The sequence below is a fragment of the Uranotaenia lowii genome, chromosome 2 (genome assembly GCF_029784155.1).
Source record: "Uranotaenia lowii strain MFRU-FL chromosome 2, ASM2978415v1, whole genome shotgun sequence".
Classification (NCBI taxonomy): domain Eukaryota; kingdom Metazoa; phylum Arthropoda; class Insecta; order Diptera; family Culicidae; genus Uranotaenia; species Uranotaenia lowii.
Window position 1 is genome coordinate 151,279,177 of NC_073692.1, and position 17,356 is coordinate 151,296,532.

At 33.6% G+C, this 17,356-nt stretch overlaps 1 protein-coding gene across 5 annotated transcripts in view; it reads right to left on the reverse strand.

Annotated features, from left to right (window-relative positions):
• LOC129748982 (serine/threonine-protein phosphatase 6 regulatory ankyrin repeat subunit B) overlaps positions 1 to 17,356 on the reverse strand; it is a 205,757-nt gene that overhangs the window by 92,777 nt on the left and 95,624 nt on the right. For 4 of the 5 annotated variants that reach the window (XM_055743795.1, XM_055743794.1, XM_055743796.1 and 1 more), the window contains one exon: positions 13,640 to 13,756. In XM_055743795.1, the coding sequence (XP_055599770.1) occupies positions 13,640 to 13,756 (117 nt within the window). Of the gene's footprint in view, positions 1 to 13,639; positions 13,757 to 14,008; positions 14,156 to 17,356 lie in introns of all 5 variants that reach the window. The other variant, XM_055743797.1, reaches the window with a different exon arrangement.

Consider the following 17,356-nt stretch of genomic DNA (forward strand, 5'->3'; position numbering starts at 1 on the left):
AAAGATCTCCTGAAATATGGGTAAAAATTTTTAAGTTTGACGCTGCACGAAAATATTCATAACTTATTTTCTAAATTCCATACCAATCCTATTTTTAATGCATTAATTGGCATTTTACGCTGCCAAAGGATTTATAAATAAATAATTGTTTCAATTTAAATAGCTGATTTAATCGAAATCTTATCTTATAATCATTTCAAGCATATTTCATCTAAAAATGTCAAAATTTTATATTATAAAAATTTCAAAGTCCTTTGTCGAAAATCGAAAGTAGTGTGTTTTTTATCAAATTTTTAACATTATTATACAATTTTGTGTGTGTTTTTATTCTTTTAAATTGGAAAAATACGACAAGAGAGACAACTGAACCTATTTGAGAAAAGTTGATTGCTTGCAAAACCATTCCGCCTGGCGACTCTAAACTTTTGGTAGGCTTAAAAATGTGTTTGCAGGTTACAGATATCACGTAGATAAATTCATCCGAACACCTTAAGACTCTTAAATCAATATCTTTTCAGCTGAAACAATATTTTTGAACATAGATTGATTTGCTTCTGGTAATCGGACAGGTAGCAGTGTATCTAGATTCTTTTCATGAAAAAAAAAACGAAAAAAATTACTCTTACCGTTTTGCGGTCCTCGGTAAATTACATCCAGCATATATTCCAGAATGTTCCAAATAATGTGTTTTATTTTTCAAACTCACTTATTCCAATATGTACAAAAATTCACACGTTTATTTTGACCAGAAAGGAAGCTTCAGACACCTTCCACTGTGACGTGAAATCGCTTTTCCGGACTTTTCTGAAGAGTTATCACTCTAGAAGTCAACCAATTTTCTAGAAAATGAAAAAATGCAGCAAACGGTCGCAATATCCTTCAAAATGAATATAATTTGGTCATTACAAAATTTAAGTTGTTTTTGCTGTGATAGATTACTTTTGTGACGTGAATTCACGCTAAAATTGATTATTTTTGCCTTCATTACATACAACTTTGATTTCCTGTTCTCTCTGTGGAAAAAGAATATCGGTGTCTTCGAATGAATTTTATAGAAAACAATTACCCACAATTTGATGAGTGTAACTTTAAGATTGAACAACAACGAACGAAGTTATGCTTATTTGAAGTTGTGACGTGTTTCCTTATTTTGATTGGCACTTCTTGACAAGCAGCATATTGAGGGATCATACGTTGAAATTGGGCTTGTGATATAGAACAGTTGGCAAGTGAGTTGCTTCCTTAGCCGATGTCCGTGAGTTCAAGCCTGAGAATAAACATCGAACACAGTTGTACCGGATAAGTTTTTCAATAACCGTCCGCCAACTGCAAAGTTGATATAAAGTCGCGAATGTCATAAAATGGTGAAACGACGATAATATAAACAAAAAAAAATACGTTAAAATTACTACTGTTTCTCATAATCATTTAACGATTAACCAAAAAAAGATTAATTTTTTTAATGGGTAAAAACAGCTTTCAGAAAATATTTCCCTAAAAAATTTTACAAAAAATCAAATTTTGTGACGTAAATTCACTCATTCACGCTTTCGTAACTCAGCTAAATACCAACCGATTTCTTTAAAACTTAGTGTTTCAGAATTGTCTAATCATTTTCAAACTACTTCTCACTTTTTTATGTCAGAAAATGTCAAAGATTTCTAGAAAAATTAAAATGTTCCCTTTTTTGTGACGAGAATTCACTCATTTGCGACAGTTTTTCTTCGCTTTGAAAACAACAACATTGGATGTAAAAAAATTCCGTTTTGGACAAAATGAAGCAGTGTTTTTTGGCTTCAAAACGTATTAAATTTTTTTCCAGAACAAATTAATCCATATATTTTATGAAACTATTTTGGAAAATTTGTCACCACCAAAAAAAATTGATTTTACAAATCATATAAAATACGTTTAATTTTTTTTCAATTTTTTCCGTCGAGGTTGTGTGGTTTGAATTATCAAAATAATAGACAAGTTTGAGATTTTTTAATACGCAAACGGATAAAAATCACTTTTGAGCGGTCCAAGCGCAGTTTTTATGGTCTCGTGAAATCTGTATGCTAATAGGTGTATAAAATTAAACCAATTTCCGTACGAACCGCATTTCATGATAGGTACTTTCACAACGTTTTACAGTATGAATTTACAAAAGATTTAGATAGAACGTACAAATGATTAAGTTTATATGAACAAAATTCACAAACAGTAGAGTTCGTGATACTTAGTCAATATTATAAGGAGAAAATCGATTGAAGAATGTTGAACAAAAAATAAATATGCTGACTTAAGATTTAGATTATCTAATAAACTAACTATTGAATAGATTAGAACAGGCTCACCAAGGCAGGAAAAACGAATTTATTTCAAGCTCAAATTCATCGAGTTCTGTCCCGTCTTGAGGCTTTTTTGTTGGCCGATTTGGTGGCACTTCGTTTACCGGAAATAAAATGTAGTAACGCCATGGTGAATTATAACGGATATCTTCTTGAAAACACGTTTTCGAATTTTTCTGTCCACGTTCACATGATTCGATTTAGTGATTTTTTTTATTTAAAAATTTCACTTCCCAACTAAAATAAATGGACAGGTAATTTTTGCGGAGCTGTCACAAAAAAAAACCCATTTGGAAGAAATATCTGTCATAGTTCAGGCTTTAAGAAAAACCATTTTCAAAACAAATCGACCGAAGGGGGGCAGAGCTATTCATGACTTCTCGTAATTCGATCCGGCCTAAATTTGGCATGAGATCTTGTACTAGGCCTAGGATCAATTTATGCCTGCAGCGCATAACTTTTTCAAATGTCGAGTCATTTGGGGCACTCTTGTGTACATCTCAGTAAGGCTGGAACAAATATCCAATTTTTCTTTTGCCACCCCTACCCCTCCATTTTTTGAAGAGGTAAGTTATTCAAGTTTGAGAATTTTATCAATAGCTGAAAATCATATTATAAAGATGACCAATTCTTAATCATTTTTTTTTATTTTTTACTTCGTGCAACTTAGACATTGTGTAATTAAGTTGAATACAAGCTTTTGTAAAGCTTAAAAAAAAGCTTTCAAACAACTTTTAATGATTTATTTTTTTTTTTAATTTTCTGATTCCTCTGGAGTATTGAGATGTATTATTTCCGAGTGACAAAAGGAGGTTGAAAATTCTTAACAGCTTATTCAGAACACAGACACATATCGTAACTAAAGTAGAAATATGTTTTCATGATTTTACAGTTAAAATGACAAAAATGTGAATAATATTTTTAATTTGAAAGCCTCCTGCGTAAAAAATCAACGCAAAAGACAAAACTCGATAACAAATTTCTAAGTTTTAAATCAATTGAGATTGAAGACAAATAAGTCTACTGGATATTCGTGTTGACTTGTGTGATTTACTTCATACAAATTTCTAGTAATCTGCCAGAATCATGATATGATATGAAGTTCTAAAGAATACAATTAACAATTAAGTATCTAGAACATACAATCTTTGTAAAACGATATTTTGAATATTTTCCGGGATTCAAGTTTACAATTAAATTAACTTTTTATTAAGAGTTTCTTTGCTTTGTGAAATAAATTGATAAAATCATAGTTATTTCTTGCTTGTTGGTGAAATAAAATTATAGATTATAATGTAGAAATAGTTTTAAAACGTTTTAAAACAATGCAATGAGAACTTAATTCGTAATTACTTTTCATCTGCCACCTGTTTCTAACTTTGATGGAAAAAAAATATTCAAATTCCTCATTAAATAAAACTAATTTTATATTTTAAGAAAATTATTCGAAAATAAATAGTGAGTAGAAAAATAAAATTGACCATTATTTCAAACTAGAACCCACAGTGATTGGCGTATTGAATTTTTACTCAAAGTCACGAGTCTCGCGATGATAGGCAGCACCTCATGTCTGCAAAAATCAGCTATATCGACCCTTCATTCATACCTTTGCCAATGCTGTTCCCCTCGGGTGAATTCCATCAAACATTCCCGCGCGCTGGCACAGACACACCGCACAATAATCAAACAACTCACCCGAATGGCGGAAATTCATATCATCGAAAGCGTAGAAGAATATTCCGAGTGTTTTCCGGGGCCCAAAGTGAATATCCTTGATAGCAACAACCAATAACAATAACAACATGGCTGGAGATGGAAGCACTACATTCGTGAACCCACTATACAGTGGGTAATAAAAAATCGGTGAACCAGGTTACTCTACCAGACTGAGGGTTTTAACGAGGGAATCCGAAAGCAGAAGGTTATGATGAGAAATTTCAGCAACACGACTGTCACGCACTTTCTCTTGAATCCTTAAATCGTAAAATTTTCCCACTTATGAATGTAAATGAAGAAAAAACTCTGGAAGGATAATTGTCTCCTAAAAATATTTGAAAGAGTTTTGAACTGAACTGGAATTAATCTGACGTGAAAATACTTCTTTTCAAATAACTTTCTTCCTTAAAATCAACATCCCTGAAATGATTTAACTATGGTATTTCTGTTTCAAAAAGTTTGTCTTCAACACATCTTTTTTTTATCAAACACACAACAAATATCGAGATTCATTTGTGATAAATCAAACACTAAACATCAATGACAACACTTAACACTCAACAACAGCACCTTAAAAACTTTCGTCGACAGAAAGTTCGACTGTCTCTCGAGGACAAAGTTAAAACCGAGATCCTCACCTCGTCTGGCTCCAATAAGCCATCTCTGTGTACCCGGATGTATGATCTGGAGCGAATTCGCAAACGTGGGGGTATTAACATATTGACGGACAACTCGGAACTGACCCGGGTCAACCGGAGAACTTTCCCGCGTGTCGGAATCAGAACCAGCAGCAGCTAAATCAAATTCTAAAACCTAATTTAGGACAAAACTTCCCGAAAGGTCGATCAAGATAGTGTTTCACCAGCCCCAGAAGTTGAACCCGGTAATTACTTTTCGCTTTCTTCGTGAGGAAAAACAATGTCTTAGCGCTCTCTGGAGCCACTCTTCGGTGGATTAAACGGGAAGGAATTCCACAAACCTGTTGCTGTTGAGGAAAAAAATAAGCCAGCGGACATGAACTATTTCCAGCCGATGAAATAACACCACAGGTAGTTAAATTCCTCTTTAAAACATGCACTTTTGCCGTGGGTTCATCAAAGTTTTGTGAACATGACGTAAGCGCTTTGTAGTGTTTTTAAAGGGCAACAATGAAAATTCTTTTCTGAACTGAATTCTAAGAAAAATCGAAAGAAATATAATTTTTATATAGGTTTAGCTTCAATGCAACTGAAACAGAAATCGATCTGAAGTTCTTGAATATTTCTTTGGGATTTATCTTTATTAAGTCAGGCTTGTAAATAAAAGTATCTGACCAGCAGTGAAAGATGGAATCGAAACGTTGTTTGTTCTTTCCTCAACAAAATCCGTAAGATCTGTCAAAAGTGGGGGAAAATTTTAGCTGCATCACTTTTGCACTTATACAAAACCATCACCCAAATTCGGCAACGTTTATATCGCCTATTGCAGTAAACATGACATAACTTTCTCCTGACGGTCGAAATTTCTCGGGATGACACTCGAAGACTTCAACAGGACGAAAGACAGGGAACTTTAATTTTGAACAGAAAGTCTAAGCAATAACATCCAGAGACATTCCGTGTTATCTGAAACTGTTTGTTGACATGCTAGTTCATAAAAATGGATCATGTTTCCAATTCATCATCGTACTACTCGAGCTAAATTAGTGTTTTCGCTGTAACCTTCAAATAGTTTTTATTACCGGGATTGTGAATGGTAGGTACATTTGGAAAAAGCTACAGAAATCCATTGGAGTAGCTTGATACATGTACTCGTACCGGAAAAACTGGGGCACGTGTAATAATACCCGTCAATTGTTTATACCCCATCTGATTTTGCTACCTCATTGAAACGTGGGACTAGGTGCTTTAGTCCCCTGATCCTGGACTAGTGTCACTTATTCGTAGATGGAAATAGAGGAAATTGTTGTCTTTCGGAAATACATAAAACAGGTACTTCCAACTACCAAAACAATCTTCAAAATCTGGAAAGCCCATAAGGGGGCATCCATAAATTACGTAACGCTCCTAGGGGGAGGAGGGAGTAAGCTCGAGCGTTACGAATTGTGACATAGGGGAGGGGGGGAGGTATGCTCATCGTTACGTAACGATTTTTTCCTAAAAATTTCAATTTAATCACAGCTATTATGATGTCATACAATTTTTGCAGAATGATAAGCAAACCAAAATTTGTAAGCTTCAACATGATTGAAACCGGTTTGTAACCTTTCCTTTGTGTATTGAATATTATGTACATTCACTCTCAAGAACTCAATTCAACCTTAAAACGGAAATTTTACTATTTTTTTTTCAATAGATTTAAAGAAAACTATTTTAATCATCACGACGAATATTAAGTGGGTTATATTTTGCATAACAAGTTATGGTTCTTGAACAAATTAAAGTTAACAAGGCAGATCATCAATTAACAAGCACAGAGACAATCAATTTATTTTTTTAGAGAGTTATCATAAATAAGTACTAAGAAGCGATTTGGATAGATATTAAAAACGGTTTGAACGTTGAAAAATTTTATGTAAATTTTTTTTTACCTTCGAAAACCAGTTTTTAAAAACATGAGAAGATGGGGGGGGGGGTTAATATCAGCGTTACGTAATTTTCATAGGGGGGTACGTCGAGCCGTTACGATTTGTGACATACGGGGGGGGAGGGGGTCAAAAAAGTGCATTTTTGCGTCACGTAATTTATGAATGCCGCCTAAGGTGTGAATAGTTTGAAATATATTAAGTTGTAAAAAAAATTAAAGGAAAAATTTTAAGAGCAATGCAATATGATTACCTGATGTTTTTAGAAATCGTTATCAACCGTTTTGTTTTAACCAATCATAAACTGTATTTAAAAGAAGCTTGGCATTAAATTTTTTTGTTTTTAGATAGGCACCGGAGACCGAAAAGTAACAAGCATTTAAAATCAATAGATATTCAACTTTTTACAAATTTATGAAACATAAAAACTTTTTCATTTTTTTAGTTTTCAAGAATGCTAATAGGTATAAGTTAAGGTTGCCAAAATTTTTTCAGCACGTATTCGGGCCGGACAAATCCGAACTATTTTATATAAAAACCTGGCAGAGTCCGGATATATGTTTTCAAAACTGACGACCGAAAAGCTTGGCAGTTTCCGGACAAATTTCATCCAAACCCAGAAATCACTCAACAAAATCAAGAACAAAAAGTTGAAAAAAAATTCCATTTAAACTTTTTAAAGTTTTAGATTTTTAAATAGATTTTCATAAATATTTTAATAAAAATAGCTAAAAAAATTTCGTTTTAGATGCATAATTTTAAAAAATTTACAACGCATTTAGTTTTTTTTTTTTCATTTGCCAATTAAGTGAATGAATTCTGAAAATCCGGGTATTTTTCGAATAAATCTGGGCAACCGGGCCAGGCCGGACTGATCCCAAATTTGTGTTAAATTTCCGGGCAATCAGGTAACTTTAGTATAAGGGCAATAAGTTTTATAAGAAACTATCATATTTCAATATAATAAAAATTCTGCAGGAGAACTCCAAAACTCTAGAATTAGATATGTCAAGTTATATATTGATCTAAGTTCTTCAGATGAAGACAAAATCTGGACTTTTAATCTGGAGCATATTCAAAATATGAATTCGGATTGTGGAAATTCGATAAGAACTTAAAATTTCGAAAAGTTATAACTTCTAGGTTTTTAGTGATTATTTAAGATTTCTATTATTTTATTCAATTACTTTTACATTCGAAATAAATGTATAAATTATCGAAAAATGTATGGGAAATGGCCCAACACAATAAACTGAGCCGATTTGGAGTCATTTTTGAATTTCTCTAACCCCGCTTTGTTTTGGTTCAAAACTCTTCCATAATTTTTTACCGAATTTTTAAGTAAATAACATTTAAATAAGTAAATTAGAAGTTTTCAGTTTGTTTGTGAAAACTGAATATTTTGTACTGAAAACTCAAAACTCTTCTGTTGAGCCGAGTTGTTGGTTGTTCTGTTGGTTTTGTGCCAATTTATAAATTTTCTAAAGGAAATTTTTCGCTGAACAGCTTTGTCGAAGATCTTAACTTTGAATTTTATCAGGCAAAACATTTATAAGCTGTTCAACAGGGATATTCCTTTTGGTCAATACCAATCAATATAAACAATAAATTAAATTGACTTCACTGCTAGTGCCCCACAAAGCAAAGCATGAAAAGAAGTCATGCAATACCTCGCTAGACACCCAGCAGTGATGTCAATTTAATTTAACAAAAATGATGTTGATTTTTCAACTTTTTAGATCCCAGGGTTTGAGAAAATCAAAAATTACTTCAAAATTTTTCTTGAGAAACAAAGATTAACTTTTAACAATAGGCAAAAATTCATCTTATTTTTTTCACATTTGTGAAAGTCGAAACTAAAGAACATTGATTTTCAAAGTGGTTCTTATCGCCCTTTGGAGGGTGATGAAACCTCCAAGGGAACGCAATGAGCTCGGCTTAATTTTTGAAGGCGTTGCAAGAGCTCAAGAGAGCAGTGAGATCATATCTCATTATTTACATAGTGAATCAGAAATCTAGAAGAAAATTTTAAAATTTAATAGTGTTATTTGCAAAAACTCCAAGTTAGCATTCTTAAAATTCTACAAAAACTTAAAAAAAAAATCGACATCCTAGAGACAAAAATATCGAAAACATTGAAAAAAGTGTTTATCACAAAATGAGGTGCATGTTTTTGTCACATAAATTGTGTCGCTTATTTGTGTAAAAAAAACAGATTTTATGAATTGACATTGAATTCATATTGTTAAACTCATTAACATCTGATAGAGAGCGCGAAGACACCGATATGCGAAACATGTGTCATCGAATTGACGGTCAAACACATCATACTTGAATGCCGAAAATACGAAAACTTGAGAGGAGATTTACTAACCTAGCAGAAATACTGGAAAACGATCGGAAGAAGGAAAAATTAGTGATCAGATTTTTTAAACAAAGTGATCTATTCAATGCCATCTAAACTGTGAAAACCACTTTTTTAGAGGGTGAAAACAATACGTCCCTCACTAAATATAACATACAAAAAAATATTGTTTGAATATTTTCAAGTCTCAAACTCATTTGATATTCACTAAGCTCCGATCGAAGCGTTGAGGATAGCGTTCATATTTCTAGGCCAACGCACATTGGGGAAAAAGTGTACAAACTGCGAAGAAATTTAAAATATTCTCTCCGACATGAACCAAATCTATCAAAATATACTTTCCTTTAGTGAACATTCCTGGAAAATCAGTTGACATAATTTCAGATGCCGCACAAGCTTTCGAACGGCCTTTTTAACCCTTAATTCTCCCATTTTTTGTGAACAATCCAGAAAAATACTGAATGGGACAAAAATGAACAAAAATAGACCTATCTTGTGTGATTTGTTCCGAGGAATCAAATGAAGGCTGTTTGAGCCACCGCACGCATTAGAGAATAGAGTGATGAACGTTTTACCCTCAATTCTCCTATATTTTCCAATTGATTGAGAAAAAAATATGTTCGGACTTCAAAATCTGAACCAAATAGGACCATTGGACCAAATAGGTTTTTTTTCGAGGAATCGAACAAAGGCTATTTAAGCCATCGCATGCATCGAAAACTGAAGTCATGACTATTTCCACCTCAAATTCCCAACATATTTCAATTAGATAATTAAGAAAAAGCTTGTTTAGACTGGAAAATGAAACTTATCTTTTAGGTGTCTTTCCTAAGAATCGAACGCAGACTAATTCAGCCACCGCATGCATCGAAAACTGGAGTTATGGCTGTTTTACTCTCAATTTCCCAACATTTATCAATTAATTCAGAAAAAAAGCATATTCGCACAAGATAATGGAACAATGGAACAAATGCTGTGTACCTGGTATGTTTATCTTTCGAGAAATCGAATGAAGGCTATTTGAGACACCGCACGCTTCGTAAAATGGAGTTATGGCATAAATATTTATTTGAAAAATGTAGGGGAGTTTTGAAGTAAAAGCAGCCATAAATCCATTTTTCGATGCTTGTGTTGGCTCAAATAGCCTTCATTCCATTCTTCGGAAGAAGAAAACCACACAAGATAAGTCTCATTGGGTTCAAAATTTTCAAGTCCGAAGATGCTTTTTATGAACTTTTTTAAAAATGTAGAGGAATTGAGGGTAAAACCAGCCATAGCTCCATTTTACGATGCGTAAGGTGGATTAGATATGCTCAGTACGATTTTTTCAAAAAAAATCACATGAGATAGTCTCATTTAGTTCAAAATACCGAACATGTTGGGGAGGGGAAACAGCCATAACTCCATTTTTCAATGCGTTCGTGAAGGCTAATCCTCGAATAAAATTTCACAAGATAAGTCTCATTTTGTTCAGAATTTTCGAGTCCAAACGTGCTTTTCTTGAAGTATTTTAAAGTGTCGAGAAATTGAGGTTAAACAGCCATAACTGCATTTTCCGATGCGTGCGGTGACTCAAAAAGCCTTCATTCGATTCCTCGGCAAAAACACACACAAGATATGTCTCATTTGCTCCACAATCTTACAGTCCGAACGAGTTTTTTCTGAACTTTTTTTTTTAAATTTTGGGAAATTGAGGGTCAAACAGTCATAACTGTATTTTTCGATACGTGCGGTGGCTCAAACAGCCTACATTTTGCTTCTTGAAAAAAATTACTCAAGATAGGTCTCATTTGATTCATAATTTTCACGTCCGTGCCAAGGTTGCCGAAATCACAGAAAATTCTGTAATTTCACAGAATTTTGAGCAAATTTTTATCACAGAATCTGTGTCACAGAACACAGATTTTTGAAATTTTCACAGATTTAACAGAATTTCTTAATTTTGAATGAATTTCCAAAAAAAAATATTTTTTTTGGACAGTATCAAATTAAGATTTCTTATTTTGAATTTGAAAATTATGATAAGATTAGTAATGGTAATGTATTTGGCCCAACTTAAATGTGAAAAAGACTCAATTTACCATGAATTTCCTATGAAATTCTAAGGAATAGCATCACTGAAATCCATCACAGAATTTTTGGGTAAAATCACAGAAAGTCAGAATTATTTTTCACAAATACACAGATTCTTTTTCGGCATCCTTGGTCGGAACATGCTTTTTTCTGAATAAAGTGTAAAAACGGCCACACTTCATTTTACGATGCGTGAGGTGGATCTCATTCGATTCTTTGGAAAAAAAACATGCTTTATCTGAACTATATTAAAAACGTTGGGAAATTGAGTGTAAACAGCCATAACTCCATTTAACGATGCGTATGCTCTTGCGGCGATTGAAACTATGTCCAATAAGTTATCCGGCTCATGTAGGAGGGAAGATATTGAGTTTCTTAGCGGATTGTACATGTTTTTCTCCACAGTGTTACGATAACTCAAATCGTTAACAATGTTAATGAGAATCGCGATTGCTACCGAATAAGTAAACGATCGTAAAAATGATTACTTAAAGTCGATATAAATCGGATATGATAAAAAGTCCGCCATGTTTGCAAATTTGTTCTCCCACGCGCGCGAGATTTACTCGTTTCACATCAATCGGTTTAGTAGTTTCTGAGTTCTTGAACAAGACAAATACAATTTCTCTCTATTTTTGTAGAGATTTTAGCGATTTTTACTAAACTTCAAACAACGATTAAAGGCTTTAAACAAAAACATTTTTCCAGTTTTTTAATATTGTGAAGACTGTAGCATGAATTTTTAAATGCAATCAACAATAAAATTTTCAACGTTAACATTTGGAGTTATCGTAGCTTAAAAAGAGTCCTTTTTTAAAATACATTTCCTAATAACTTCAAAACAAAAACATACATTGAGAATCCGTTTTCCACAAAAGATACAACAGATAATAGTCTTAAATCTTGCCCACCAAATATTTTAATAATATATCACCATGAAAAGATATATTGAAAAAACTTTCGTAGGACCACCCTAACCTTACGAAAACATGCTTCCATAAAACTTTTATTTCAATAGATAGATGTTTGATAGATGTCTTCGACAAACCTTCATGAATTATATGGTTCTAGAATATTGTAGAACAATGAAGACTTCTGTCTTACCAAAGTAAGAAATAATTTTCATATCTTTAACTTTGGTAACCACCCTTAAATAATTTCATTCAAAATGATCGCCTTTAGTTGATGTTAAAATTTGTCTTAGACGTTAAATGCATCAAACTTGCAGGAAAGACGCAAATAATTGATTTTTTTTAAATTAAAACGCTGCATCTATTGAATATTGAAACTTACCATTGATTAAATGAAAGATAATGAATATGTGGTTCAGATTTGTTCCTTTTAGGATAGGTTTGAAAGTTTAAAAAAACTAACAAAAAGATTTTAAAACTTCCAAACGTCCAAACAGCGAAACTAAAGATCAAAGACAAAATCTGACAAAAGCTAGGATTTCAAATTCAAGTTTTGGAACCAAGGCGCTTAAATGCTGTTGTCCTGTAATTTTGATAAGCTACAAGTAGGTACATGACTACCGCCTTAAAGTAGGAACAACCAATAAAACCTGAACTGAATCTATGAGGCTGTTTGACTGAGTCGAATTGGGTTCATTTTTGAAGTTCTCAGAGCCTGAGTTTTGGTTCAAAGCTCATCTAAGGTTTTTACAAAAATTAATCGTAACGTTTTAATGTGTAATTGCTAAGTTCCAAGTTTTGAGGAAAAAAAGTTTATAATTTTTACAGAAAAATCAACATGATTCATGAAACATGATCAACATGAAACAAAAAAAATCTGAAAAATTCCAATATCGATTAAAATTATTTTGCAATAACTTTAATCGGCAGCTAGTTTTTTGATTCGATTTTACAAGGAAAGCAATTATCAGGAATACTTTTAGAGGAATTTTCACTTGCAAGAATACAAAGTGTAAGTCTGATTAGTTCAGCAAATAACTCCTGCTGAGAGTGCCAACTCGCCAGACACCTGAAGGTAACAAGTTAATTGGCGCTGCCCGATTCAAAACATTCGCACGCTACTGTTCCGGGAGACCAGCTCACCCTCTCCTATTTAGTTCAGCTACTATACTACAATGTGGGCCAGTTTGGCCGATTGGAATTCCGAACTCACATTTCCTGTTCCTGGTTTCCCGGGGCGCTCGCTATTTGCATGTGCAGAAGTGTAATTTATTTTCGCGCGCATTTTTTCCTTCTTCCTACCACTGTTTTCCCAGAACGGAATGCCAACGCTTTCGAAAGAACGAGAGAGGGTAGGCGGCAAGGTGGCAACTTCTGGGGCCAATTCCCAGGGTGGCTCCAGGGACGAGGTTCACTGGTTCAAGTGCTAGGCGTCGTTAGGGTCGTCGCTTTGAATAGAAGAACGGAAACTCAATTGCAATCGTCCTACAGCAAAAATCGATTACCGGAATTGTTGGTTTTCTGTGTTTTTTGTTCTTGTTGCTTTGTGTTTGTATTAGAATCGTTTTGTTGTAGGATTTGCTTTGGAGTAGGGGCAGATCATTTTTTACTATTTTTTCTATATTCACTAGAAAAGTGGCTCCAGAGAGCTGAGTTATATAAAAATCTAGATACTTACACCGTCAGTCTTTGTTCGGATATCCTTACCAGCCGCAGTTAAAAGTGCCCGTAAAATTGCAGTTGCAGTGCCGGTTTGTCTACTAGCTACCAAATGAACAGCCGTTTGTTGCCGTGACTAAATGCAGGACCATAGGAGAGGAAAATGGAAGACAAAGAGCAAAAAATAAAATAGATTAATCAATGGTACCGGTTTATGAATGAAGCTACTAATTAGGCTTTCATTAAACTTCTTAGAACCGTCAGCACTCAGCTTATAATCATTTCGCCAACTTCAAATGCGGCGTGTGAAAAAACTCAACCTTCGAATGAAACTTCTTCCAGTCTAGCAATTCTCTTCCGGGGCAGCCCATCCTGCCCTCAAACTTACCCCTGATGGTGCTTGGAAGCCGTCCGGAAGAAGAGAACCGACAAACGATTCATCTTCCAACACTAGTTTATCGAAGAATTTGAAGAAGGCTTCCTCCTTTTCGACTTGCTGTTGCTGTTCTTCCTCGACAGCAGTAATAATGGCTTTCTGAAAAATCAACAACAGGTTCAAACAGTTGAAAGGTCATTGTAGAATTGTACTATTTCCTTAGGAAGATTAATCCTTTCGAGCGCTCGAGTCGATCGTGTTGATGAATGTATATCTAAGTTCGTTGCTGAGAAAAGTTTAAAAAAGGATCTTTCAAAACTTTTTTGCTCTTCCATCATCATTCACGTTAAAATTATGGTAATATTCGATCGAAATTTCAAGACTCAAGAATGGCGTCAAAATGATCACCCAAATCTCTATAAAAGCGGTCGGTAGATCTCTCAAATAAACAGATGGATCAGATTAAATTGATACGAACACAAATCAAAATGTGCTCAAGATTTTTAGATTTTGTGTGATTTTTTCATTTAGTTTTCCGTTTTTCTAAGGAACCAAATGAATTTAAAAAAGTTAATTTGAAGGAAGTTCATATATTCTTCCATGTTAGTAATAAAATTATAATCTCAAATTATATCATAAAACTCTTAATAGCAACAAATAGTTTTTTCATCACAAACACAACTACAGTTTGATTTTATTCTTACTGTAGTAAAAAAGCTGTAAAATCAAATAAATTTATTAATTGGCTATGTTTAAAATCAAACAACATTTGCTAATGATCGGTTACATGTATCACTCGCTCACTGTCTGAACCATTCACTCCTGATCCTAGCCCAACATGATTCGCCGTATGCATCGCTCAATAGTGAGATTCCAATTTGATGATAGTGCTGCACTGTTTTGACTGCAAACATCGTGCGAGGTGATCTGTATTTTAGCGATGAATAGAACGATGGATGATCGGATAAGTCCAGTAGCAATCAATAACAAAAAACGATCGCTGTACGTTCAGTTGCGAAGTGCAATCAGGAACATTCATTGAAAATGAGTGATTTTCGGAACACTGATTCCATGTTTTGTATACCACTCAAAGTACTAACGCCCAGAATAAGTTGATTCTAAAAGTTTCATTGGCTCTAACATGCAACTAATCTGAATTTACTAATTTTACTCTATTTTTCAAAGTGTCTAATTTAGTTTGATTTTTTAGTTTTTTTCCTCGATTTCGTCAGCTGCTGTTTAAATTTAGAGGAGCTAGCGCACGCACCATTCCCTTGCACTCATTCCGGAAAGATCTTCCAACTGATAAAAGTTTGCCACAACACTTTAAACTTCTGGAAACTAAAATTTAACGAAAATTAAGCATTGAACAGATAAAAGAAACATTTTCGACAGCAACATTCTAATTTTCTTGTCATATTTTCGATCCGATGTTAAAAAATGGTCCATTTTGCACCAAACATTTTGAAATTTGTCTCGTGTTTTGGAAAAAATACCTCGAGTTTTGACATTTGAACTCATAACATCATCATTTTGATCACAGTGCCATCTGTGTGTCATTTTGAGTTGCAAACCGCCAACTTTTACGAGGAATTTCAAAACTAAAGTTGATTAGAAATAAGGAGCTGTTAAACTCATTCTTTTATACAAAATTGACGTGTTAGGGAGTTCGTCTGGCTCTCAACTGGTTAAACCGATTCTCAATAAATTATTTTTAGAATATTCTGTAGGCATGAAAATAGGTTTATCAAATTTAAAGAACAATTGTAACAATGTATCAATTGTCCGAAATATTTAAATTCATACATTTTTTTTGCCAAAATCTGGAATTGAAAAGTCATGGCATCCATTTTTTGAAAATTTGTTTCCCTTGGGAGGTTTGATTTTCGTCTCCATGGGCGACGTGTCGCGAGAAAACGTCGCTAGATGTTTGTAACCAAAGCATACTGATCAAAAAATGGAACATTTGGGCCCGCATTTTTCAACCAAGTCTGTTTATCATGTATATGTTTATTTTTCACTGAACAATTTTGTTAAAAATTGTAACAAAAAATTTATTGCCAGTTGAATGGGGGCATGTTTCTTGGCATTGAAAAACAACAAATTGCATGCAATACTTCGCTATGCACCCATCAGTGATTTCAATTGAATTATTTGTTTTTCAATGCCAAAAGACATATCCCTGTTAAATAGCTAGTAACTTTTTTGCCTTCTATTTAAGATACGAAGTTATGGTATTCAACCAAGTTGTTCAGCGGAAAATTTCCTTTGGAAAATTGGCACAAAAACTAGTAACAGGCTCGGTTCCACAGAAAAACCAAAAATAAAGTGTTTTTTTTTTCAGTAGAAAATATTAAATTTTCCCATAGAAACCTAAAATTTCAATATAACTCGTGTAAGCGTTACTTAATAATTCTGCAAAAAATCATGGATGAGTTTTAAACCGGCACGAAGCTTTTCAGACCCCAGGGTTTGAGAAATTCAAAAATGACCCGAAATTTACCCAGTCTTCTGCAGATGTACCAAGTGCCATTTAAATTTTTAGAACAAAAAAAACCGTTAAATGAAAAGACGTATGAAATGGGCTAGAGCATTTTTTTTTCAAATAGTTTAGATATGACTGGCGTGTTAGAAGCTGAGTACAGAGCTCTTTTCGATAATTTTAAGCATAAGGGAAAGGAATCAGCCGCATTTTTATGACAAAAAGTGAGGGTTTTCATTTCCCAATATTAATTTGATATACACTAGAGCAAGTTCAAACGTTCAACTTCGTTAAAATTTTTGTTAGAAACGTCAGAAAGGGGTATCCTGAGTGTTGAATCTAAAAAGGATATTTTTAAAATTCTTAAATGTCTTTGTAAGTCGAGATTTGATTCGTCATTGATTCTGGTGCCTGTCAGCATTTGGAGCAAGACGAGAGCAATTCCAACAATAGCGATAGCAACGACGACAAGGATAGTCAAGATTAAGGTCTTAACAACATTCTGTAAAAAAGGAATACATACTAAACATGAATTTGCAGATATATCAATAAAAGATAATTTGTTTCATCAAACAATTTAGTAGTGCAACGAGCTACAACTGATATTTTATTGAAGACTAGCTGACCCGTTGTGCTTTGCTACACCTTCCGGAAATAAATGTAATTTGTAAAAATTTGCAGCATTTTTTAAATCAAACCTCAGCGTACTTCAGAACCAACAACTTTGAAATTAGAGCTGCAGCTGCAGTTCTGAATAGCAATTCAAAGATTGTTTATATTATTTACTGAAATCTGATCTCTAAACTCGTTTTTCAAGATCTGAAATTTGTACTCTGTACCCAAAAAAACCTTTTTAAATATGGTCCCTTCTTTGAAAA